Here is a 21044-nt window from a genome sequence, read left to right as displayed (position 1 = left end):
GTGATTTCCCGCAAGAACGAAAGTACTTGCGACCAAATGTTATCCTATAATCTCCATTGACTTTTGTAAAGGCTACAGAGCTCGTTACTGGTGTTTTAGAGCAAACTGTAGAGCCCAGGATAAGCTGGGAGAAGCTTCGGAGTGGGATACGCATACGGTTTCCCCTTCCCTGTTTCTGCGTCGAATGCCGTCGTTCGAGCAGACTGTGGACAAAGTCCGTGACAAAGCGAACGAAGCGAACGGTCAGTTGCTCGGCTACACGAAATCGCATCGCGTAGGAAGCCAGTGCATGTCACATGCACCAGTGATCAGTGACCCACGAGAAAGGGACGGGAACAAGTGTCGAGGGAACATGGCGACGCATTGGAACGTGCCAGAGTGATGCAGCGTACGCGCGACCAAACTCGCGACTCTGACTGACCAAAGAGGCCTCGCTCTTGCCAAACATCCACCTGGCCAAATGACATGGGAATTTGTAATCGAAGGCATTTCCTATTGACAATATGCGTCCTACAACTCGTGAGTCCCGTCGACGAACGCACTTCTACGATTCTGCTATCTCTGTCTCCATCGTCATCATCATCTTGATACGTGACTCCTAGACGCGCGTCCACCGTTGCTCTGCCACTCCACTGAGTCATGCTCTTGTGTTTTCCCTGTACGTTTTTTTCCTGGAATCTGCTGGCCGATTCCGCCAGCCACTTTCCTCTTTCGTCGCTCGAGCATGAAACCTTTGCTACGATGTTTTGCGGAAACGGCGGTGAACGGCGGAACCAGTTTCCAACAGTTTTATCCACGGTATTAACGGCTCGAAGAAGCGGCGTGCACACGTTGGATTATCGTATCGTTTTATCGATCCGCGGGTCGCCAGGTTTATCTCTGTCCCGCGGATATCTCCGTGGCAATTCGACGGCCTGTTTTATTAACATCGGTTTTCCTACTTTCTATTACTTTTTTCCGCTTGCTTGTTCAGTTGTTCAGCACTGCTTTTTCTTACAATAAAAGCAAGAAAGCATTGCAGGCGACCTAGGTCCTTGAATTAGAGATCGTAAAGCTTGTTTAAACGCAGGGAATGTATAGAGCGAAGCAGGCTACGGGCACAGGCTCTGACTCAGAGCGAGTAATTAATCGAGTATTTAGAACATAGGGCAATTGGTACAGATTAAGAATGCGTGCAAATAGGAGTTAGTGGAGATGAAAGGAATTACCTTTTCGATGCTAATTCATTTACATCGAGTCTATGTATGTAAAGAGGAATAAAGGAGGTTTGATAGACAGAGCTATGCGAATTAATTATTCTTCAACGCTCTCCGTATAAATTCAACAATATTTTCTGCTTTATGCTTACAGATCACTACTGTAGAGCGCCAGGTGTTCGACTTTCTGGGCTTCATGTGGGCCCCGATACTGGTCAACTTCTTCAATATCATATTCGTGATCCTAGGATTTTTCGGGGCCTTTCAATACAGACCTAAATATATTATATCTGTAAGTAGGACTACCACTGTATGTGCAATATTGTTATCATTGAAAAATCGCAGTGTCTAATCGAACGTTAATTAATTGGTTTTAGTATTGCGTATGGAATGCACTATGGCTGGGGTGGAATATATTCATGATATGCTTCTACCTCGATGTGGGTGTATTAGATAAGGTAAGCTTTAATATCAGATATAGTTCTGCGACTTAACTTTAACGAATCCTGTAAATTTCCATCCGTTTCGAATGTTTTTCAGAGTAGTGATATTTTAAATCTTGGCACTGGTAGCTTTTCATGGTGGCACGTGAATGGACCCGGTTGCAAAGCTATCTACGACGTGACCGAGCCTGAATTGTTCAGGCCTGCGAGGCCTACGAATGTAACAGACTGTGTATTAGATTACGAAGTAGTTGAAATTCTACATGCATCTACGCAATGTATCTTAGGTGTAAGTATACTTTTCCCATCTATCGTCTAATAAAATTCCACAGTTTACGTTACCTAAGGTAATCGTTCGTATGTTCCAGTTTATCGCAATCGTGGGTGGTATTTGTCTAAGTAAGGTTTTCCTGGAAGAAGATGATAGCTGTAAGTATGAAACTCGAAAACTTTTGTTTCGATTTCTACCAGCGACAAATTAGCGTAAGATCTACTTAGTTTGGTGCGTGAAGTGGTTTTGAGTTTTACTTTGGGGTACAGTGTGGTGATAGGATCGGGTGATATATGCATTGGTATTGGTAAATATGATACAAGGTAAAGTCATTCGTAGGTTACTTGCTACCCTTCGAGCAGTTTTGAAAAAAGTAACGGGAGAAACTATAGTAAACAGTTTTACGTCTGATTGAGATTCATTATTGCTTGAATAGAGGGTTGTCGGTTACAGTTGATTTCATTGGTGGATTTGATCCCCCATTTTGGTAAGTGCTTTGCCTGATTCATCATTTGCACGCATTAGATTTGCCTTTCGAGCACGAGTAAAATAGTTTTTACATTTCGTAATACGCACTGGTTCCTTGTTGTTCCTTAATATTGTTGAGCGCGTGTTGTCATCGCCGAGAATGTCGATGTACTGTGAATTAACATATTGTACTGGATTTTAGTTCTGTGTAATCGTTGATATACCTAGCATGCATTCTTTGCAAACGAATTCGGGATTCGTTACTTCTTTTTTTTCACAACGAACCATTCTGTTTGAAAAGTTATGTGTCTAGATCACTCGATATCATTGGCCAGGGTAAACTGAAATTAATCATACCCTCTAAGTTACATAAAACGAGAGGAATCGTCCTCCCGACGATAGCCACATCAAAATTGATCTAACGCATTGGATTCTACGTGATATTTCAGTTGACTTTGTGGGAGGTGATGACTTTGGGTTGGCAGGCCACACACCGTTGCATCCTATGTACGTTAGCTACTCGGCTCTTCCATCACCCGCCCACCCTCACAAAACCCCCAATCAAAATTACCCCGCAGGCACAGCTAGCTCTAATCAGTCCGTTTGCCAGGATACCAGCTTCCCAAAGCAGGTCGATAAACCGTTTAACAGCTCGGGACGGAGTAAAAGTAGCTTTCGAAACGATACGATTCGGACCAATAGAAGCAATATCTCTAATCGCGACGTGAAGTACGTGGATTACTCCAACGATTACTCGAACCCCCTGGATCATTTGCAAAGGCCTGTCTCTCCGTACGACGAATACGATTCTTTAGACAGCGCTGCTAAATTAAGGTATCAAAGGAGCAAGCTTTGCTATCCACATTCGTCCAAGTTCAGCCCCGTGGCATCGCCGCGTGTAAAGTCTCGCCCAGCCGTCGCGAAGCAACCTAAAGCCACTGGCAAGCCTAGAGTCTTTACGGATCATGTCCGCGAGCAACCGTTGAGATCGTATTACTCCGATCCCAGATTGGCGATTGAGAATCAGCAACCCGCCCACGAACCAGAGAACCCGAATAGGTCTCAGAGAGATAGCAGGCCCCTATCCTTGTACGCCAGTAACTTCTAGACTTACAATTAGCATTATGGGTAGAACGTTCTCTTTCTTTTGTACCGGGGGGTTTCGTGCAAAATTACATTATACATATTTCATTCTACGACAGTTCGACTGAAGTTACATATACTTTCGCGCTCTTGTTTTGTAGAAATTTCGATTAAGGGTAACGTGAAATTCCTATACTTGCCAAATAGATAGAACGATTAGAGTAGCAAAGCTTAGGGTGGTAGCCAGGGTCCGCCCTCGATTTAGTCTAAATATATAATAATTTACATCGTTTCTCTGTAACATCACGCGACGACGCTAACAATTCGCCACGTATCGTAACATCGACTGATAACGGATCAAATTCTGTGTTCACTGTCACTGCTCGCTTTCGTGTTCGTGTGGAAAATGTTCTCTTTTCTTTGTTTTTGACATTTATTTACAATCGTTCATAGGTAGTTGGACTGCGAGGCGTATGCGATCGTGTTGAATTAGAGCGACACGAGTCTTGATACATGCACTGTGATACGTATAGAAGTATGAATCATGTTCGTGGATATTCGGGGTTCTATCAATTGTAAATTTGTAACTTGTGCCTTTTACTTAGGAAAATGTTTCACGTGCGAGAGAAAACGTTGCATCTTAAAAGCACAGCATGAATAAAGTTTTACAGTAAAAGTTCGCAAGTGTCACGGGGCCTGTTTGATACTTTGCCTATGGTCCACTTAGTGGTCTTGTAACGATATTCTTTTATACGAATAATACTTGTTAAGGATCCCTTCCCCAACACGCGTGGACTGGCTTGATTAGTGGCACTCGATAGAACATTAGACTGCATTTCATTTAGCTTATTGTATCATGACGGTGAACAAACCTTTGTTTACACGGTGCTGCGGAAACGTTGATTTTAAGGCCACGGTAGTGCATGCTAGTTCTTGTTTTTACAGTTTTACATTCGATAGAATGTTTATTTTTGTACTCCCTTTTCGAACAACGATCGAGCTATATTGTCTATGGCCGTAGAATAAAGCTACACGTGCAATCGGTTACTGTAAGGTATAAGACAGATTTCTCTAGAACTTTATTTTTTAATTATACACAGTCAAACTTCACTTTTCTTGACATTCCATAGATTATCTTTATTATCTACGAAACGTATATATCTAGTTACGTCGCAATGGAAAGTGAAATCTGAAGTGACGCCAACTTTTCGAAAGACTTGCTCGTTCTCTGATCGATCGAGGGGTTGCTCGTTTTTTAATAGACTGCATATGTTAATTGTGCAGGATGTTCTATGAGTTGTAGATCGAGAGCTAACGAATCAATGGCCAGTAAAGTGTGATGAACAAAGAACGATCGTGGATATGTATTTTTTCAAGAATGGCTGGAGTGTCATTAGACATCTTAATTAGTATCGTGGGAAGAAGATACATTTGCGTTTGAAAAGTCAGAATATTTCAGTTGCACAAGTAACAGTCACGAATCGGTACGAACGTATACTGCTCTAAATGACCTGTTGGTGCTAATGTTATTGCATTACGTGCAGAGATTGAACGATGAATGTTTAATGCGATCTTAATGATAGACCAAACATTACTGTATATTAAAAAATTCTTTTTCATCGCACTTTGTCGAAGCTGTCGTTAGCTTTGCTCAAGACTTGTGGGGCACTGCCTGCGTATCACTTAAGTTGCCTTACCTTAAGTAGTCTTAATCGAAACATCGTTACTTATCGATTAGACACCTCGTACAAGTTGCAATACTTAGGCTGTCGACGAGTCGTTACTTAATTTTTAACACCTTTCGTTCGGGCATACTTGACGAGATCGCTGTTTCAGCTGTTGCTCACAATCAGTGAACACCCGACGTATATTTATAAAACAGATTTTATCGTTATACCTATGTTTAAAAAAGAAGTCACTTCAGATTGGCCGTCGAAGCTAGTACAATCCCTTTCTCATTCGGAGCTTGTACAGTAGTCGTGTTTGTACTCTGTTATTAAGGGCGTAGATCTTAGTTTTATATTTATTTACTGTATCATATTATTTACCTTGGTGCAGTTCATTGGCGACAATAAACGTGCAATGCTACTATTTTGCTTGCTTTTTTTTATTTATTAACCCCCGTTCTTTTCTTTCTCTCTCCTTCTCTAACAAAATCTCCTACTCTACGGTTTCTCGGGCAACTGTTCCGTTTCTCATTAGTCCTTCTCTTGGTGATCGTTCGTTTCAAGTCTCTAAACTAATGGGATCTGGGTGATTGTTCCTAAAGAAGTCCTCGCCGACGATCGACTACAGACACGCGAGAACAGTGAGAGAGCACGAGCGGATAGCTTGCGCAGTGCTCGGGTCAGGGGTGAACAACGCGTTGCCAGATGTTTGTCTCTTAACTTTTCTCGGGCGTGTGTGTTTAACCATAAAGTTTGCGCCTGGCATACGAGAGAATGAGCCACGAAAGACAAAGCCAGAGAAAAATAACAGGAAACGCTCCTTGAGGTGGGTGAACGGAATAGAGTAAGGCGATCGAGTAGTACAGATCGGTCACTAGTCAGGCGCCGGTCCACGGCGGACTGGCGCTCTCGGCCCGCAACTAATCGCGACGAACCAAGTCCTTACACACCAATCTAATGTCTGACTGTACTCCTTCCACCCACGGATTCATGGTGACCGTCGGGTCGTATCCAGGCACAAACAGATCAACGAGCAAAGCATTCGCGCCTGTGACAAGGGTCTCGCTCTGTTTCCGCCACAGTACAAATTAAACGGAAGAAGAAGCAGCCACGGCCCCTGTACAGCATCGAGTACTCTCAACCGGAGCCTCCTGTGCACGACGACAGCGTGTCCCCGAAGCCGATGACTCCTCGCCGCGTGAAGCGGAGATCTGTGATCTCCCGCGACGGTACGCGACGCTCCAGTCGCAGAAGCTCGGTGAGACAGTCGCGGAGGAAGAATCCGGTGAACCGAATCATGGATCACCAGGAGAGCCTGTACGCCAACACGATGCCCAGCAATCTGACCAACCAGAACGTCAACTCGCTGTCACAGGGCACGCTCAACTACGACCGGATCTCGGTGAGCTGGGACAGGGACAGGAACTCCAACTGGCAACCGGAGGCCGTCAACATGGCCGTGTCCTCGCCGACACTCTGGAACCAGGAGCCCGCCAGCAATTACTCCAACACTGGCAACTATACTAATCAGAGCTACCCCAATTGGGACGCGACCAGCTCCACCAGGAACCTCACCGACAACTGGCAAACGAACGAGCTGAATCCAATGCAGTGGCAGGGCCAGAGCAATCCGACCTTCCAGCAGACCAGCACCCAGAGCTTGAACGGAGAGGATCTGGAAGATCTGTATAATAATCGACCAGCCAGCGCCAGGTCGAGCTACAGCAACTACCACGGGGTCAGGGCTACCCCTCAAGTGCCCAACAGGACTGACATCGTCAGGCAGAGTCAGAGGCAGTTCGTTCTCAGTGGACCACCTGCTTATCAGGACACGGTCATCTGAGCTACCGAATTTAACTTTATGCAATGGGTGCTGTTCTTGTAATCCTGTCTGCTGCCGTATTAGGGTTGGTTAATTCTTCGCGTCCTTTGAGTTCTCTCAGGATATTTACTCGTGGAATGTTCAACGCGAATGCGAGCCATTCTTATCTGGTTATAGTGTATTGTTATGTTCTTACGTCGTAATTGTTACGTTTAGGTTGCAGTAAGGGAGGGGAAGCTCGACTTCCTCGCTACTTCACTGATTTTCAAGCTTTACTTAAGAACAGTGGGTGCAACCCCTGCTCGCGTTGCATCCCGTTATATTCGTGCATGATTGAGACCCTGCGCGAGGGAGACTCTTGCGAAATATTCAGCAAGTTTTGAGGGTCTTCGAGATTCGCGATGTTTAATCGATCTCGTAGCGACGTTCTACTTCTTAAACTTTTGCCTTTTGTCTCAGGACCTAACGACTGGGGATTCTCCTTCTTTTTTAAGAAATATTTCGGAGCTGTTTATACGTCTCGCACAGAATATATAGGCGTGAAAATTATCGCGATGATCGCTTTTCGTTCGAAGCTACGCGTCTAATTTATACTTTCATCAAAACTCTCGTCATCTAAATAATCATCTGTAAATATCGATTTGCTCTCATTGCTTTCAATCATTGCGACTGTACAAAAAGAGACAATCATCCTTATTTATAATCTCCCTTCGAGCCTTAAGAACGACGTGTTCTGCACTTGTACGGCGTGTAAAATTTAAGAAAGCAAACGCTCCTCTACTTTTCTACCTATTTTCTAAGGAGGCGTCTCGAAATTTATATCAAACGCCATTGTATTCCTGCGATCGTGTCATAGTCTTCCAGATTGCGAGAGAGAAGTGCTATAAAGAAGCGCGAACCGCTCAGGGCCCTCGGAGAGCTGTTTAAGCAATAAGCAACGTATGCGAGATTTGTTAAGGATCACTGGCTCGGTGCCTGGGAGGTTCGCGTGCATTTCCGCGCGCGATGATCGCGTGAGCGGCGTTCTGATCGGATCGTTTTCTATGCACTGGGCGCGAAAAGTGCAATAAGAGTTTCTTTCTATGCGGACTATTTTTTCACACGGAGAATCAAAATAGATTACGTCGATGGATCGCGCGGATTATGTGGTAGGACGTGAAATGGAAACCAAAGTGTTAAGCATCGATGTAAGTTACTAATGTAACTGATACTTGTAATATTCTACAATAACGTAACGATAAACTGCCACAAACTATCTCCGACTGTCGTACAACCTAGGATTAAATATCAGCGTACAGTCTTTCGCACGCATGTACACACACAGGACCCGATCTAGGGGGGCGCAAGTAGGGCAAAATTGGTTAATTGGTAATTAATGAATATTATATTTTGTATAAAGCAGAATGCTTTTGTTACTTAACAAGTAGCTAGGCAAAATTTCACTCGCTTTTAAAAGAATTATTTATAATTAAATATAAAGAGCGGCAAAAATCATTTTTCCCCAGAGTGACGGAAGAGCTAGATCGGGATCTGCACACACACACACGCGCGCGCGTACACGATCTACCGATCGATTTAAGTACTTAATTCTCGTCGGCGAAAAATTTCGTTCGACCCTTTCGACGAATATTCAAAGATCTATGTGCACACGGTGATACAATAGACAAGTACGGTTACTCGTTAACGAGAGCAAGATCTTTAATGTTTACTATTACTGTTCACCATTATCGTACAATGTATTTACGAAGCAATAGCTGCAGGACAATAAACGATAAATGTTCGAAGCTTTCTGCGCACCTTCATTAAAAGTCCTCTAAACCACTTACCATCCTTTTGAAGAAATTTACAGAAAACTTGAAGGAATCACAAAGCATGTGCGAGCCAGAAAAGGAGCGTCGACAAGGAGACTCAAAAGATTTCTGATTAAAAAGATACGTCGTTCCAAAAACACCCAAGTACCTCTAACTAGGGTGTTCGAGTTCGACAGCTGTTCGGGTTTGCGCTTCAAGGGTAAGGAGTTCCAGCAAAATGTTGAATTAAGGGCAGACAGGTATATCGAATCCGGCGGAGTGAATAAAAACAGCAAGGAGAAGAATGAAAGCTCCGGAAGGTCCCTTTTTCTTTCCCCGCGTCACGCATCGTCGACTACCTTCGCTCGGTGTCGCGCACGTCCCCAGGATTCTGTATCGTTTTCGCCGAGCGTTTCCCATCGATCGAGCAGAGGGCCGTCTCGAATCCCCAGAACGAGTTCCTTGTCCCATTCATCCGTAACGGAACACGGCGGCTCGCCTACGAATCTTGCGAGCGGGGCGTCGAATTCGCGCGCGCATGTGCCCTATTGCCAGCTGCCGGTTTCCCTGCTGGCGGACGTGTTCCCGCGACCCTTATAAACCAGCACACGGCGCAGTATCTCCTGGTTGTCGGGACGTCGAGGGTCGCTCTCTCGCGTCACCGTCTCTGATCGTACGCGCGACGTTGTCGGTGAGAGCTCGAGGGGAATCGAGAGTGTCCACCCCCGCGGGTTCCCTGCGCGGTGCACCCACGCCAGTCACCGTCACCGTCGCGAGCCAGTCGCCCATGAACAGAGAAGCGATCGTCAAGGGCGCTAGGATGCTGAAGATCCTGAAAGCCGGCGCCAACGGACTCAGAAGACTGCACACCAGCAGCAAGGTGCGAACTTGCTTCGCGTTAGGATTATTGATCGGAGAGATTCGCGCGGATTTCACTGGGCGTTTATCGATTCAGGGTCTGCTGCCTGAGAGACAGTTCTTACGCTCCTTTTTCAGCAGTTCTATTTAAGGAACTGAGCACGGAGACGCGTAATTGAGGACAAGGGAAGTTTCCTCAGGTGCGCGGTGTTTGAACGACGGTGGAGGAGCTCCGGTGCAAATAGAGGTGGCGTCGAGTAGCGAGGGGGGAGCGCCTTTGGTTGCTAAGGATTAGGTGCTGTGATAATTGGAACGTTCGGTTCATCTATGGCAAAACACTTTGGTAGCTGATCGAACGATGGGTAAATGATTGTAGGAACTAGTAGTGGAATCTTTGATGATCAGCTGCAACAGTGCAGTGTAACGAGTGGTCTTGGTATAAGCTAAATTGGTTCTTCTCCCCTTTCCTCTGGCGAAATCTTATCGAAGCGTCTCTGAGACTCTATTAAACGGTGCGGTGGGGCGGTACGAGTAACATTCGCGTGCACTTGATATTTCGGAGTGAGAGAACAGTATTGATCATATACAAGGAGGCACACTAATACTACTAATCCTATTCATGCTCTCCGTGTCCACGTGGGCGGCGGCAGTGGCCTATTTTTGCGACAGAAATACTTGGACGAGATGCTAGCTACGGGTACGAGCGTGGACGCGAGCAGCGCGCTTCAATTGCACTGTCAGACAGTTTCTGCGCGACAAATTGCTGTCAACAATCGATAGCGCTTACACGACCTATCCGACGTTCGTTGGATGTACTTTGAATCGAAGAAACTATTCAATTCTAATACTATACTCGTGTTTCAAAAACACGTCATACGAGGGGGTTCGAAGGGGAGAAGATCGTCGGAGGGGATCGTAGAATCGTAGGGAGAAATCGAATATTTACGTATAGGGGTGGATAAACGTGGCAAATGGTATTGCACAGAATTCCAGAAGAAAACTCTCTAGTTCGAGACTAGAATCTAGAAATCTAGACTATCCAATAAACTATACGGGGTCCCACTCTAATTGTCGCATCGATGGCAACTAATGGCAACCAAAGGCAGCTCCGAGCTAACGATAAGTGGAACGAGGCACTCCCCCTTTCGCGAGAACTGTTTCTGAAACGCTATTGTCTGACTACTGAAACGCTCTGCGTAAAGTAGTCTCCTAGCTGTCATACACAGCCATTATCGGAAGAGGGCCAACGAGAGCACTGAATGCCGTCGAAGAAGTGGGTCAACCAGGCGATCCAAGGAAGATGGTTGAGTCTCTGTTTTCCTACGTGCATCCTACTGATCCGAATTAGGGGTACACGTGCAGGTTTCGGCTTAGGGCTGTAGGGGTTGAATTCATCGAGGGATCAATACAGAAGTGCCTGGCAACCGTGCCGAGCCTGCACCCTTCGCACACCATGCCTATTACGAAATTTCTCATTCATCGAGGACACGAGGGTCGGTTTCAAGAAACCGGAACTCCCCTTGCTCCTGTTCTGTACTTTGCTCTGCACTCACTGGCAGGCCCTTTAAACCCGCGATCGAATTATTATTTTCACGTGGCTCGCGAGCGACCCTCGGGCCTTCCTCGTGGGAAACATCGCTCGTGGAACGAGTCCCCTTCAAATCGATGCGATCTGATTTTCATAACCATTTCCCTGTAGCAATAGTGCGTACCTCTTTAAACTCTAACAGGTTCGCGAAGATATGGTTCTCTTCAAGGGGCTATGTGATTTCTTTTTTAAAAACGTATGCAACTTGGAGTTAAAAAACTTTATAGCCTTTATCTATTCGTTATTCGAGGACATGAAATTTTTGTTTAATTTAAAAAAAAAACAGCAAAATGACAATGTTTGGTACACGCTTGAACACAGACATGCCAAAGTTTGTTCTTTTACCTTGGAGAGAAACCCTAATTGCGACGGTGAAATTGATTGATTGCAGAGGCGGGCTGCAGTACCAGCTTCGAAGAAGCTCGGAGCCGTGAAATACTTGGACGCTGCTTACGGAAGTGCCTTAGAATTAGAACGAGCGCAGACACGGTAATCAATACCTTCCCTTCATCTACAACTATTTCGTCGTCGCTGTGACCAGCCATCAATCTTACTAGATCTTATCAATCCTATCAGAACGCGATATTAATATCTTTCGCGGATTCCTCTGTATTTTGGACGTTCAACAAACTGTCGCTTAAAATTTATTTTAATCGGCAATGTTACGATAGAGGGTTCGCCGTACATTTACAATGAACGTATCCACGTCGTAAGCGAATAGCTGCGTTCCGAATAATCGGCCTTATCATTGTTTGCTGCGCACTGTATACCATGGAGCAATTAAACGATACGCGCCGAGCGGTGTTATATTCAACCCGAAAGGCGATACGCACTGTGCGTGGCTTCTCGAATCTCGCATACCTTCCACTGTGAGAAAAGGAGTGTAATATGGGAGTGTGCGAGGCATAACGATCGCAGCGTGCGAATATATGGGAGAAGAGGGAGAGGGGCGCGCTTCCTTCCGTCAAGATTCTTTCGTAATTAGAATGAATATCGTTTACCGAAGCGCAGATGGTGAGAAAGGATACGGCTGCATGCTGAAAGGCGTGCTGGAAGATGGTAACGCGTTTTAAATCGGATTGCGCAACGATAAGACATTAAACGGAGACGCTCGCGACGGGCCGCGATAGTTGAACTTCAGCAATGGGGTACAATCGTCCAATTGCTCTGCGAGCAGCGGCGCCTGTTGGAGAAAAAAAGGCTAATCGTTTATCGTGTTCTCCTTAGCCGGGTAACATCGTAACAATAGAGAAATAAATCTGTACATTAGGTAGAACACAATGGAGAACCAATAAATCTGGAGTAATCGATGCTGACGGTTCTCAATCGTGCCCATTCCAAAGCTTTTATCAGAGTCGGACAAAAGATTTTAAGAAGTATACGAGTGCTTTCGATCTTCCTTAGTCAGTCGACATTCTCCAAGCCCTTATCGTGAAAATTTCACGGCATTTATGACTGCGGTTTCCCTTTGCTTGCCTTTTCGCGCTTTCATTTAATTTACCCTCCACTTTCCGCGCATCTCTGCGCTCTGCCTTTGGATGACTGCCAGCACAAAGAGGATCTCGTAGATTGTTAATTGAGAATCGTTGATCTTCATAAATCCGACTCCGCGCTTCGCGATTTATTGTCTTAACGATGCTGCTCCGCGTTTAAATACGCTCCAGGAAACGATGTCCCTTTGTTCTCCGCGGCATTTCTCCGTCGGTCGGTCTCGCGAATAGCAGGGACTTTTGGAGAATCTCCGGGGTCCAGGAGGAGTATTGCGCGTGTAGCAGGACTGAAGATCGAACTTGGTTAGTTTCGTAAGAAATGGACGATTAGTGCTCGATCGTGTGCTCATTACGTCGCATTGGATAGAGAACGATGGACGATTTTAACTTCAGTGAACATCACATGGGGGACTTTGCTGATTTTTATATGTACTCACCTCGGTAAGATATGCACTTGGAATTTTCAATCTGCGCGCCTATTTGACGATTCTAAGGCGATGAGAAGTTTGAAGGGGAACGTTACCCTGAAATTACATTACTGGCGTGACAAATTTTAGAGGAGTTGCTTGCCACCCCCACGGTTTATAGCTAATATGTAATCTCCTGCTTTTATTTTCTGCGAATTGTTAGCGCATTTCCCCCCCGTACACTCGCGAGAGAGTGTGAAACATTCCGCGTGTCGTTCACGTGCAAACATAAAAGTTCTTCACACTCTGATCTTGGACTTCTCCATGATTCTAATTGGAACTGATCGAGTGTTTACCTTAAACAACATATGCCATTCGGAACATTCGATGTTTGCTACGTAAATCGCACGTTCTGCTTTGAATTTGCGTTGCACGTTGCGATTGAGCCGGTACCACACGCAGGTGTCTTTTACTTGATTTGAGAAGTAAAGTGAGAATTGGTGGGGCTTTGTTACCTCTCATAATTCAAGTATTTTAGCTGAAACACTCGCGTTCGAACTTCTGATTTACTTCGAGATTAATAGAACGCCCGAGGTAAAAGAAACCACAAATGGTGGAAAAAAGAAATGTCAACTGTACGTTGCGAAACGCGATAGTGCAAAGAAGGCACTGTTGATGTCCCCCGAGGTTCCAGTTTACAGAAGCTGTGTTTGCTTGCGAAAATAGACGTACACGTGCACCCGACATCGCTACGGAGAATAGTTTTCGCTGCAATGGCTACCTGTTGTTGCCTCCGCTATTATTAGATATTTCTTCTCCGAGTGGGGTCGTAGCTCGTTTTTCCACCTGATATAAGGTCGCATCTTTCGTTGGTTTTATGCACACGGAAAAGGAATCGCGAGGAAACACCTTGTCAATCGTGCGAAGATCTTCAAAGGCCCTCGATCATCCGACAAGTACGGAATAGTTACTTAGTGTCTTCGACGGCGCGTGAACAAACTTTCGATCGAGTTCTAGTCGCGATAGTTGAAAATGAGGGACAATAATCAAAGCGTCGTTATACCTCGCACCGAGATAAACGAGAAACATGCGACAGAGAGTTCGGAAATAGTGCCAGCGAACAGCACCGACGATTATTCTATCAGATCGAAGATCGCGTGCTCCATTTGGCTAGAAAAGAAAGACTACAACTCGAAAAGGATGCTGGCGCGATTTCTTAGGTAACGATTCTGAATTCTTCACAAAATATTGATCTTTGTCTTCGTTGTGTTTTTCCAGCGAGTACAGCTTCATTCATGACAGCCATTACATGTAGTGAGTACTATGGAACGTCGTTATCCATTACTGCATGATGCTGATACAAATCGTACCGCTGTTACTAGAATTGTGACGAGTGGATTCCAAGTAGAAATCGAATCTGAAGCTTATTTGGAAAACTTTGAAACTGATAGGTTTCAACTCAATCTGAAACTGGCATCGCGTTTGCAGTAGATAAATGAAAGCGCGCAGATCGTGTCACTGGTCTCATCAGCTTACCAAGCGAACCGAAACTTGTTAATTAATGACGTCAGTGACTGCGTCATTAAATTAACACTGCGTAAATGATAGCCTGTTCGATGCATCGGTATATGTATACTATTAGTAGTCTGAAATTAACTCTTCGTGGTAAATTTGTCATAACAATTCGCAGATGTGTATGCGAAGTCTATGATTTCGTTCTAGATCTGTAGGTAAAAAACTTTGGCACGTTTGCTTGCATGAAATCTTAACTTTATCGTGATGTGTATTAACTAAAGAAGAACCTTTAAACCTCTCAAATGTCTTTTAACGCACGAGGTAGCAGCTTATACCTACTTAAGCAGTTCCGTGTCTCGATTCAGTATTTAATTGCACGCACTTAGAAAGAGTGTAGAGAATTATGAACTTGGGACTACTAATAGGCCTCTTCGAAGCAAGGACAGAAGAAAGCGAGAAGAGCAGTGCCCCTTATTGCGTTCTTCCATCCTTACTTTGCAGCAGAGCTACAACCACCCTCGATTACAAGACAGTCTCTATATTCCTACACTTCTGATAATGAGTAGTTTGCTGTGCGATGTTCAATGAACAGTTGACAAAACAAATTACCAAATAATCCGATTTCTCATGGTTCCAGTACCAGAGATCAGGATCAAGCGACGAACGCCGAGGATGTGCTGTTTGATATGTTCAAAAATGAAGAAACCGGTCTCCTACCAGTGGGCAAGTTCCTAGCCGTGAGTGTCGCTCTCTTTTAGCCTGAACAGCTGTACGAGGTCGATCGAATTTACAGATGTAACCAGATCACCATTAAACAGAGCTCTCGTTGCTCTGCGCTCTAGATTATCTTATTTTCGCGCGGTTGCAGGCTCTGAGGACGACCGGTTTGCGAAACGACGACCCCAGGCTTCAAGAATTCTCGGATAATCTACGGAAAGAGCAATTGAAGATTGGAGGACACGAAGGGGTCTCGCCCGAGACTCAGAAGTTGAGCAGGGAACAATTTAGGAGGTAAAGAGAAGACCGAAACTATTAATCTGTTATGAAAATCGACGCGACACTGGTCCTACGATAGTTTAAGATATCACGCGCTGGCTATTGACATTTTATCATTCTGATTGCAGGATCATAAGCCCTAATATAGTGTTGATCTCGAGGGCGTTCAGGCATCAATTCATCATCCCAGATTGGTCTGGTTTCACGAAGCACATAGAGGACTTCTACTGGAAATGCAAGTCGAACTCGGAGGGCAAGGTCGCCTCCTATATACCTCAGCTGGCCAGAATGAATCCGGATTATTGGGGTGTCTCTGTGTGCACGATCGATGGGCAGAGGTTCAGCATCGGCGACACGTCCATCCCCTTCACCTTGCAGAGCTGCAGCAAGCCCTTGACCTACGCTATCGCTCTGGACAGACTGGGACAGGAGGTTGTCCACCAGTACGTCGGCCAGGAGCCGTCTGGGAGGAACTTTAACGAGCTGGTGCTGGACTACAACAGTGAGTAGCGTTGCCACACCTATTCTCAGGTGTTCCTAGAGGAAGAGTCACGATAATGGAACGTGTCCCGCAGAGAAACCTCACAATCCCATGATCAACGCCGGGGCAATACTGGTCTGTTCCCTGCTCAAGTCGCTCATCAAGACTGACATGACTTTGGCAGAGAAGTTCGACTTCACGATGAACTACTTCAAGAGGCTGGCCGGTGGCGAGAACCTCGGCTTCAACAACGCTGTCTTTTTGTCTGAACGCGAGGCCGCTGACAGGAACTACGCGCTTGGCTTCTACATGAGGGAGCACAATTGCTATCCTGACAAGACGAATTTGAGGGAGATAATGGATTTCTACTTCCAGGTAAGCCTGCTTAGCATAGTGCTTAGCTTAGTGAAGTGACGAATAGTTCTACAATCTATCTCTGCCCGAAGTGTTGCTCCATGGAGGCGAATTGCGACACGATGGCAGTGATGGCCGCCACGTTGGCCAACGGCGGCATATGTCCCATCACCGAGGAGAAGGTCTTGAAGCCTGACAGCGTCCGAGACGTGCTGAGCTTGATGCACAGCTGCGGCATGTACGACTATAGCGGCCAGTTCGCGTTCAAGGTACTATATTTTCGGAATAAGCTCGGGGACCTGGATAGTTACATAAATAGGGAACTGTTTCACAGGGTGAAACACTGAATAGGAGATTAAGATTGTTACGCGTTCGCAGGTTGGCATACCAGCGAAGTCTGGCGTGTCGGGAAGCCTCCTTGTGGTGATACCGAACGTAATGGGAATCTGCACGTGGTCGCCGCCGTTGGACCCCCTTGGGAACTCGTGCCGAGGGGTGCAGTTCTGCGAAGAGCTCGTCTCCGAGTTCAATTTCCACAGGTACGTGCATATCTACGTCAGCTCTGTTCAACGCAAAATGTGTCAATTCTTTAGTGTGCTTGCATAGATACACACCTACACGACAATGCAGTATCGCGGTACATTTCTTGGTAGCGGGAAGAAATCGAACACAACGGTTCTCGAGTGCCGATCACACGGACCACACGACTAATCTGTTATTGACACAATTTGGAAGTTTTGCCATGAGAATTTTTTCCACCGAGAGACAACACATTAATTAATTGTTTGTTTCCCCTCCTTTGCTTTTCTCACAACCCCCGCCACACGCTAACCCGCACGAACAATTACCTAACCCGCCAAATGTCTTTGAATATCTCTGAACGCGGGCAACCTTCGACGACACTCATTACCTTCCGTCGTTTTCCATCCCCGTCCCGGTTAGTGTAGCACCTACTATGATCACAGGTACGACAACCTGAAGCACGCGACCAACAAGAAGGACCCAAGGAGGCACAAGTACGAGACCAAAGGACTGTCCATCGTGAATCTCTTATTCAGCGCGGCCAGCGGTGATGTCACCGCGATGAGAAGGCGAGTGGCCATTCGTTAAATATTTTCGACAATTATATAACCGTAAACCATTACACGATGATAATGATTGCAGGCATCGGCTGAGCGGAATGGACATGACACTGTCGGATTACGACGGCAGGACAGCTCTGCACTTGGCTGCCAGCGAAGGACACCTGGACTGCGTCGAGTTTCTGATCGAGCAATGCGCGGTCCCCGACGGCCCCAAAGACAGGTAAGCCACGTGCTTCTTGCCGAGGCACGCGTAATCGGGGAGTTTATCATTTCGACTCCTGAATTCGAGAAGTCCGAGGAGATAAAGCGTCTGACGATGAGGGAACCGTTGATTGTGTTCAGGTGGGGGAAACGGCCCATAGACGAGGCCGAGACGTTCGGGCACATGCAAGTGGTGGAGTATCTCAACAATTACGCGATGACCCGCAAGACGGAAGTGGAGAACGGGGAGAAGCAGGATAAGACGGATGACGGGAACGCGGACCCGAGGAAAGTCGTGGAGACAGCGGCTCGGACGCCGCTACCTTAAGTAGATAGGGTATTTTTATGAAGAACAGAATTTTGATGTGCGTGCGAGACTCGGAGGAAGAACGGTGTCTAGGGCAGCGACTGGGTCGCCGTGAATCCGTGAATCCGTGAATCCGTGAATCCGTGAATCGATTATCTCAATGTTTACAGTTAACGTTAAGCGATTAGTCTGCAGTCGAGTCTCTGTAACTCACCGTTACTCACAGCCACTGTTACGGGTATTTATATTTTTTTATACCTTGGTCTCTTTCTTTCCTTCAGGCTTCGGCGTTCTCGAGGCATTTTTAGCGTTACGGGTGGCTACTTAAGGGTAACGATAATTTCCAGTATTATTTGTCTGCGAAGGCACACTCAAGGGATGCAGAGACGCGGTGGTATAGGCAATGCACGACGAAGCCGTGCTAGACAGTAATTTCCTTCGTATGTACTGCGTTTTTTATGTGCTACTTTGCAGACATTTGTCTGACTAACAAAAGTGTACAATGAAGAATATTTTCGTCTAGATAGCGTTCTATTCGTTCATGTTCGTTCTACTCGTTCCTATGTATCTATCGATTAAGGGTTCTGCGCGATATCGCAACCGAGTCGGGGTACGAAACGATAGACAGCGATCCGCCGGAAAGCATTCTTTGCGAGAGGAATGGATGTGTACCAACGATCGAATATCGCTTAATCGAATTTCTAATCGAGCTCGACAAGCGAACTTATGTAACGCTTCGCCCGACTCGGTTGCAGACGCCGTATAAGTGACTCGGTATATTCGCGACCTCGTTCCATTTAAGCGCGATTTCGTCTGAAAGTGAAGCGGCATATTCAGGCTAACAGGAACTGTGATTCTCCGTGTCCTAAGCTTTAGTCGAAAATAATTGTACGATCGCGAAGAAATCGTGCAAAGTGCGCAGAAGCTTGTTCCGTTTCACTATTAATCCGTTCAGTTTGATTTGAATCGTTATTGGAGCAAACAGGCTTCTTGCTGTCTTCGCGTATCACGAAGTCGTTTCCCTGCGAAAGGAGACTGACTATTTGTCGAATCAGGGATTAGCGATCAGAGTCACCTTCCGTCAATTACTTCGAAGCCTGCCTTAATAATCGACGAGAACAGGGGGTAGCTGCGCGTACCAAGCGATTCACGAATGTCTGGCGAGCAACAACACCTAAGAATAAGTTAATTGGATCATTCCTCTCTGAACATAGTATTTTCAGTAGTTAGAAAAGATTTCCCGAGCGTGTGTCGAACATATCGTTCCGAAGTGTGTTATTCGATCGCGTTACGCAACTTTCGTCAGATGAATGTCGAAAGCGCGTCGAGCAGGATATCTCCCGATAGACAGAGGACAATAATAATATATTTATCGCGACGGCGAACAAATTTCCCTTGCCTCCGTGCCTTCGCGACACTCCGCCTGGCTTTTAAGCTCAGACACGAGGGGACAATAACTTTCATTAAACGAATCACCGTTTCAATCCTAGTGCAAACTATTTTCCATCAGTACGCGGTGCTTCCCAATCGAAGATCGGTTACGAAATTCGATGGGGAAGAGTTCGCGAGCGATTTAAGTATCAGTGGACTTCTCAAGCTGTTACTAGTTTACAGGCCACCGTTTCATTCAGGGAAAATCGACTTGGAGAGAACTTGTGCATCTCCATCTTTGTGCTTAAGTTGCTTGAGCGAAATAAATGTATAAACTGAACACTTTTGTTGTCGTTTGTATCAGTCAAGAAAAGAGGAAATGTCCCCTGTATTTTCCACGTCCCGACTCAGCAAATTCTGCTCAATTCCCTTGACGATTATTCCGAAATACTAATATCAAGAATAATCACCGGTATCTTTACTACTCGTCACGCGATTCGAATAGAAAACGCGCGGAAATTCGCGAACGTGATCCGGCGCCCGTGTGCTCGTGACCGTCACGTAAGTCGGACATTGGGTTTTCCTCGACTGCCATCGAATCGCGACACGCACTGTTCCGAGTGGACGAAGTGAGTCATCGTGGAGAACCGTGCCAATGAAAGGGTCTCGCGATTTCATTTCGTAACGCGCCAGTTCCGTAACAAGCTCGTTTTCGCTTCTAGCGAGGCGCTTGACCTTAGATCCGCAATTCTTCACCCAGCCAGCCGGTGGTTTTTAATCTCCCAAGCTAATCAGTGACCCCTCGAACGCTTGGAACCTATCGATCCTTCGCGAATTACCCATCACAGCGCCCGAATGAAGATGAAGTTCTACTGAGTTGGATCGATAAGCAGACGTGGACATTTTTCCAATAACATTATTTCAAACATTGACATACAATTTTGTTATTTTATTTCACGAAATAATTTTAAAAATAATTATCTTGTTATCATTCAATAGGTTCAACTAGTGTATTCCAATCGAATCGTGATTACTTTTCTGATTGTCCGATAATAAGAGACGTTTTCCTCAAGAATAATACCTCTCTTCCACCTTCCGCGCCAGTAAAACGGTTATTTCCTTTAGCAACTGCGTTAGATGGTCCCAAACAAAAATCTCTTACTGATGAATTTTGTCGGGCAGAGACAAGATCTTGACAAGAAATATTACTATAATTTCAAATAAAGCGGACCGAAATATTGTTTCAAATAGCTATTTCATAAAGTTTAATTTCAAATAAAAATTTGCCCAGTTCTGCCGATAAGTACAGTGGAGGAAATTTTCGAAAAAATGATCTCGAATACTTTCGCGTTTGAAGGTGCACTTGATCTATGATTCTACTCCATAGGCGAATAGATCGTCTTGATTATGAAATAACGGGATTCCAAGGCTGCATTCGCGCCTTGGACCGATGATAATTGATTACGAACATTAATGAAATTAAAATATTTTCATTACACTTGCCTAGGATGAGTCATAGAGCGGGATTCCCAGGTTGGATTTGATTGGAAGTCCCGTCACGAGATTCCGGAATTTTAACTACCTAGTAGCCCACGGTGTATGATTGGACAGGCGTTTGCAGTGGATTTTATGCTACGCCGAGCAATCTCCG

The 21044-nt window shown here is 45.5% G+C and overlaps 2 protein-coding genes across 14 annotated transcripts; both read left to right on the top strand.

The window, feature by feature from the left end:
- The first annotated feature begins 144 nt into the window (after positions 1-144).
- Positions 145-8734, top strand: Nkain (sodium/potassium-transporting ATPase subunit beta-1-interacting protein). Of its 4 annotated transcripts, none has more exons than XM_076827362.1 (6): positions 145-519; positions 1351-1488; positions 1574-1654; positions 1737-1928; positions 2008-2068; positions 6211-8734. In XM_076827362.1, the coding sequence occupies exons 1-6, from the start codon at positions 466-468 to the stop codon at positions 6969-6971; spliced, it is 1287 nt and encodes a 428-aa protein (XP_076683477.1). In that variant the 5' UTR covers positions 145-465; the 3' UTR covers positions 6972-8734. The 4 variants fall into 4 exon arrangements, with proteins under 4 accessions (XP_076683477.1, XP_076683476.1, XP_076683480.1 ...); XM_076827361.1 differs by lacking the exon at positions 145-519 and adding an exon at positions 665-798; XM_076827365.1 differs by lacking the exons at positions 145-519; positions 6211-8734 and adding exons at positions 676-798; positions 2828-5552.
- Positions 8735-9355: 621 nt separating this feature from the next.
- Gls (glutaminase) lies at positions 9356-19733 on the top strand. 10 transcript variants are annotated; one of them, XM_076826104.1, is made up of 12 exons: positions 9365-9620; positions 11578-11675; positions 14362-14397; positions 15236-15335; positions 15467-15609; positions 15723-16096; positions 16170-16450; positions 16522-16698; positions 16808-16968; positions 17377-17520; positions 17594-17734; positions 17857-19733. In XM_076826104.1, the coding sequence occupies exons 1-12, from the start codon at positions 9528-9530 to the stop codon at positions 18041-18043; spliced, it is 1935 nt and encodes a 644-aa protein (XP_076682219.1). In that variant the 5' UTR covers positions 9365-9527; the 3' UTR covers positions 18044-19733. The 10 variants fall into 10 exon arrangements, with proteins under 10 accessions (XP_076682222.1, XP_076682219.1, XP_076682221.1 ...); XM_076826106.1 differs by having other exon boundaries at positions 9366-9620; positions 17395-17520; XM_076826107.1 differs by lacking the exon at positions 14362-14397 and having other exon boundaries at positions 9356-9620.
- Positions 19734-21044: the final 1311 nt, after the last annotated feature.

This window comes from Andrena cerasifolii, chromosome 14, assembly GCF_050908995.1.
Source record: "Andrena cerasifolii isolate SP2316 chromosome 14, iyAndCera1_principal, whole genome shotgun sequence".
Taxonomy (NCBI): Eukaryota; Metazoa; Arthropoda; class Insecta; order Hymenoptera; family Andrenidae; genus Andrena; species Andrena cerasifolii.
Note: the sequence above shows the minus strand (reverse complement) of the source record. Positions and strands in the feature narration are given on the sequence as shown.

What these genes read in the sequence shown, in the direction of transcription:
- Gls (XM_076826104.1), top strand. Translation starts at nt 9,528, where the DNA reads ATGAACAGAGAAGCGATCGTCAAGGGCGCTAGGATGCTGAAGATCCTG. An exon ending in GCGGCCAGTTCGCGTTCAAG is followed by an intron (nt 16,699 to 16,807) that starts GTACTATATTTT and finishes ACGCGTTCGCAG; the next exon opens with GTTGGCATACCAGCGAAGTC. An exon ending in TCCGAGTTCAATTTCCACAG is followed by an intron (nt 16,969 to 17,376) that starts GTACGTGCATAT and finishes CGGTTAGTGTAG; the next exon opens with CACCTACTATGATCACAGGT.
- Nkain (XM_076827361.1), top strand. Translation starts at nt 742, where the DNA reads ATGTTTTGCGGAAACGGCGGTGAACGGCGGAACCAGTTTCCAACAGTT. An exon ending in GACCTAAATATATTATATCT is followed by an intron (nt 1,489 to 1,573) that starts GTAAGTAGGACT and finishes AATTGGTTTTAG; the next exon opens with TATTGCGTATGGAATGCACT. An exon ending in CCTGGAAGAAGATGATAGCT is followed by an intron (nt 2,069 to 6,210) that starts GTAAGTATGAAA and finishes TTTCCGCCACAG; the next exon opens with TACAAATTAAACGGAAGAAG.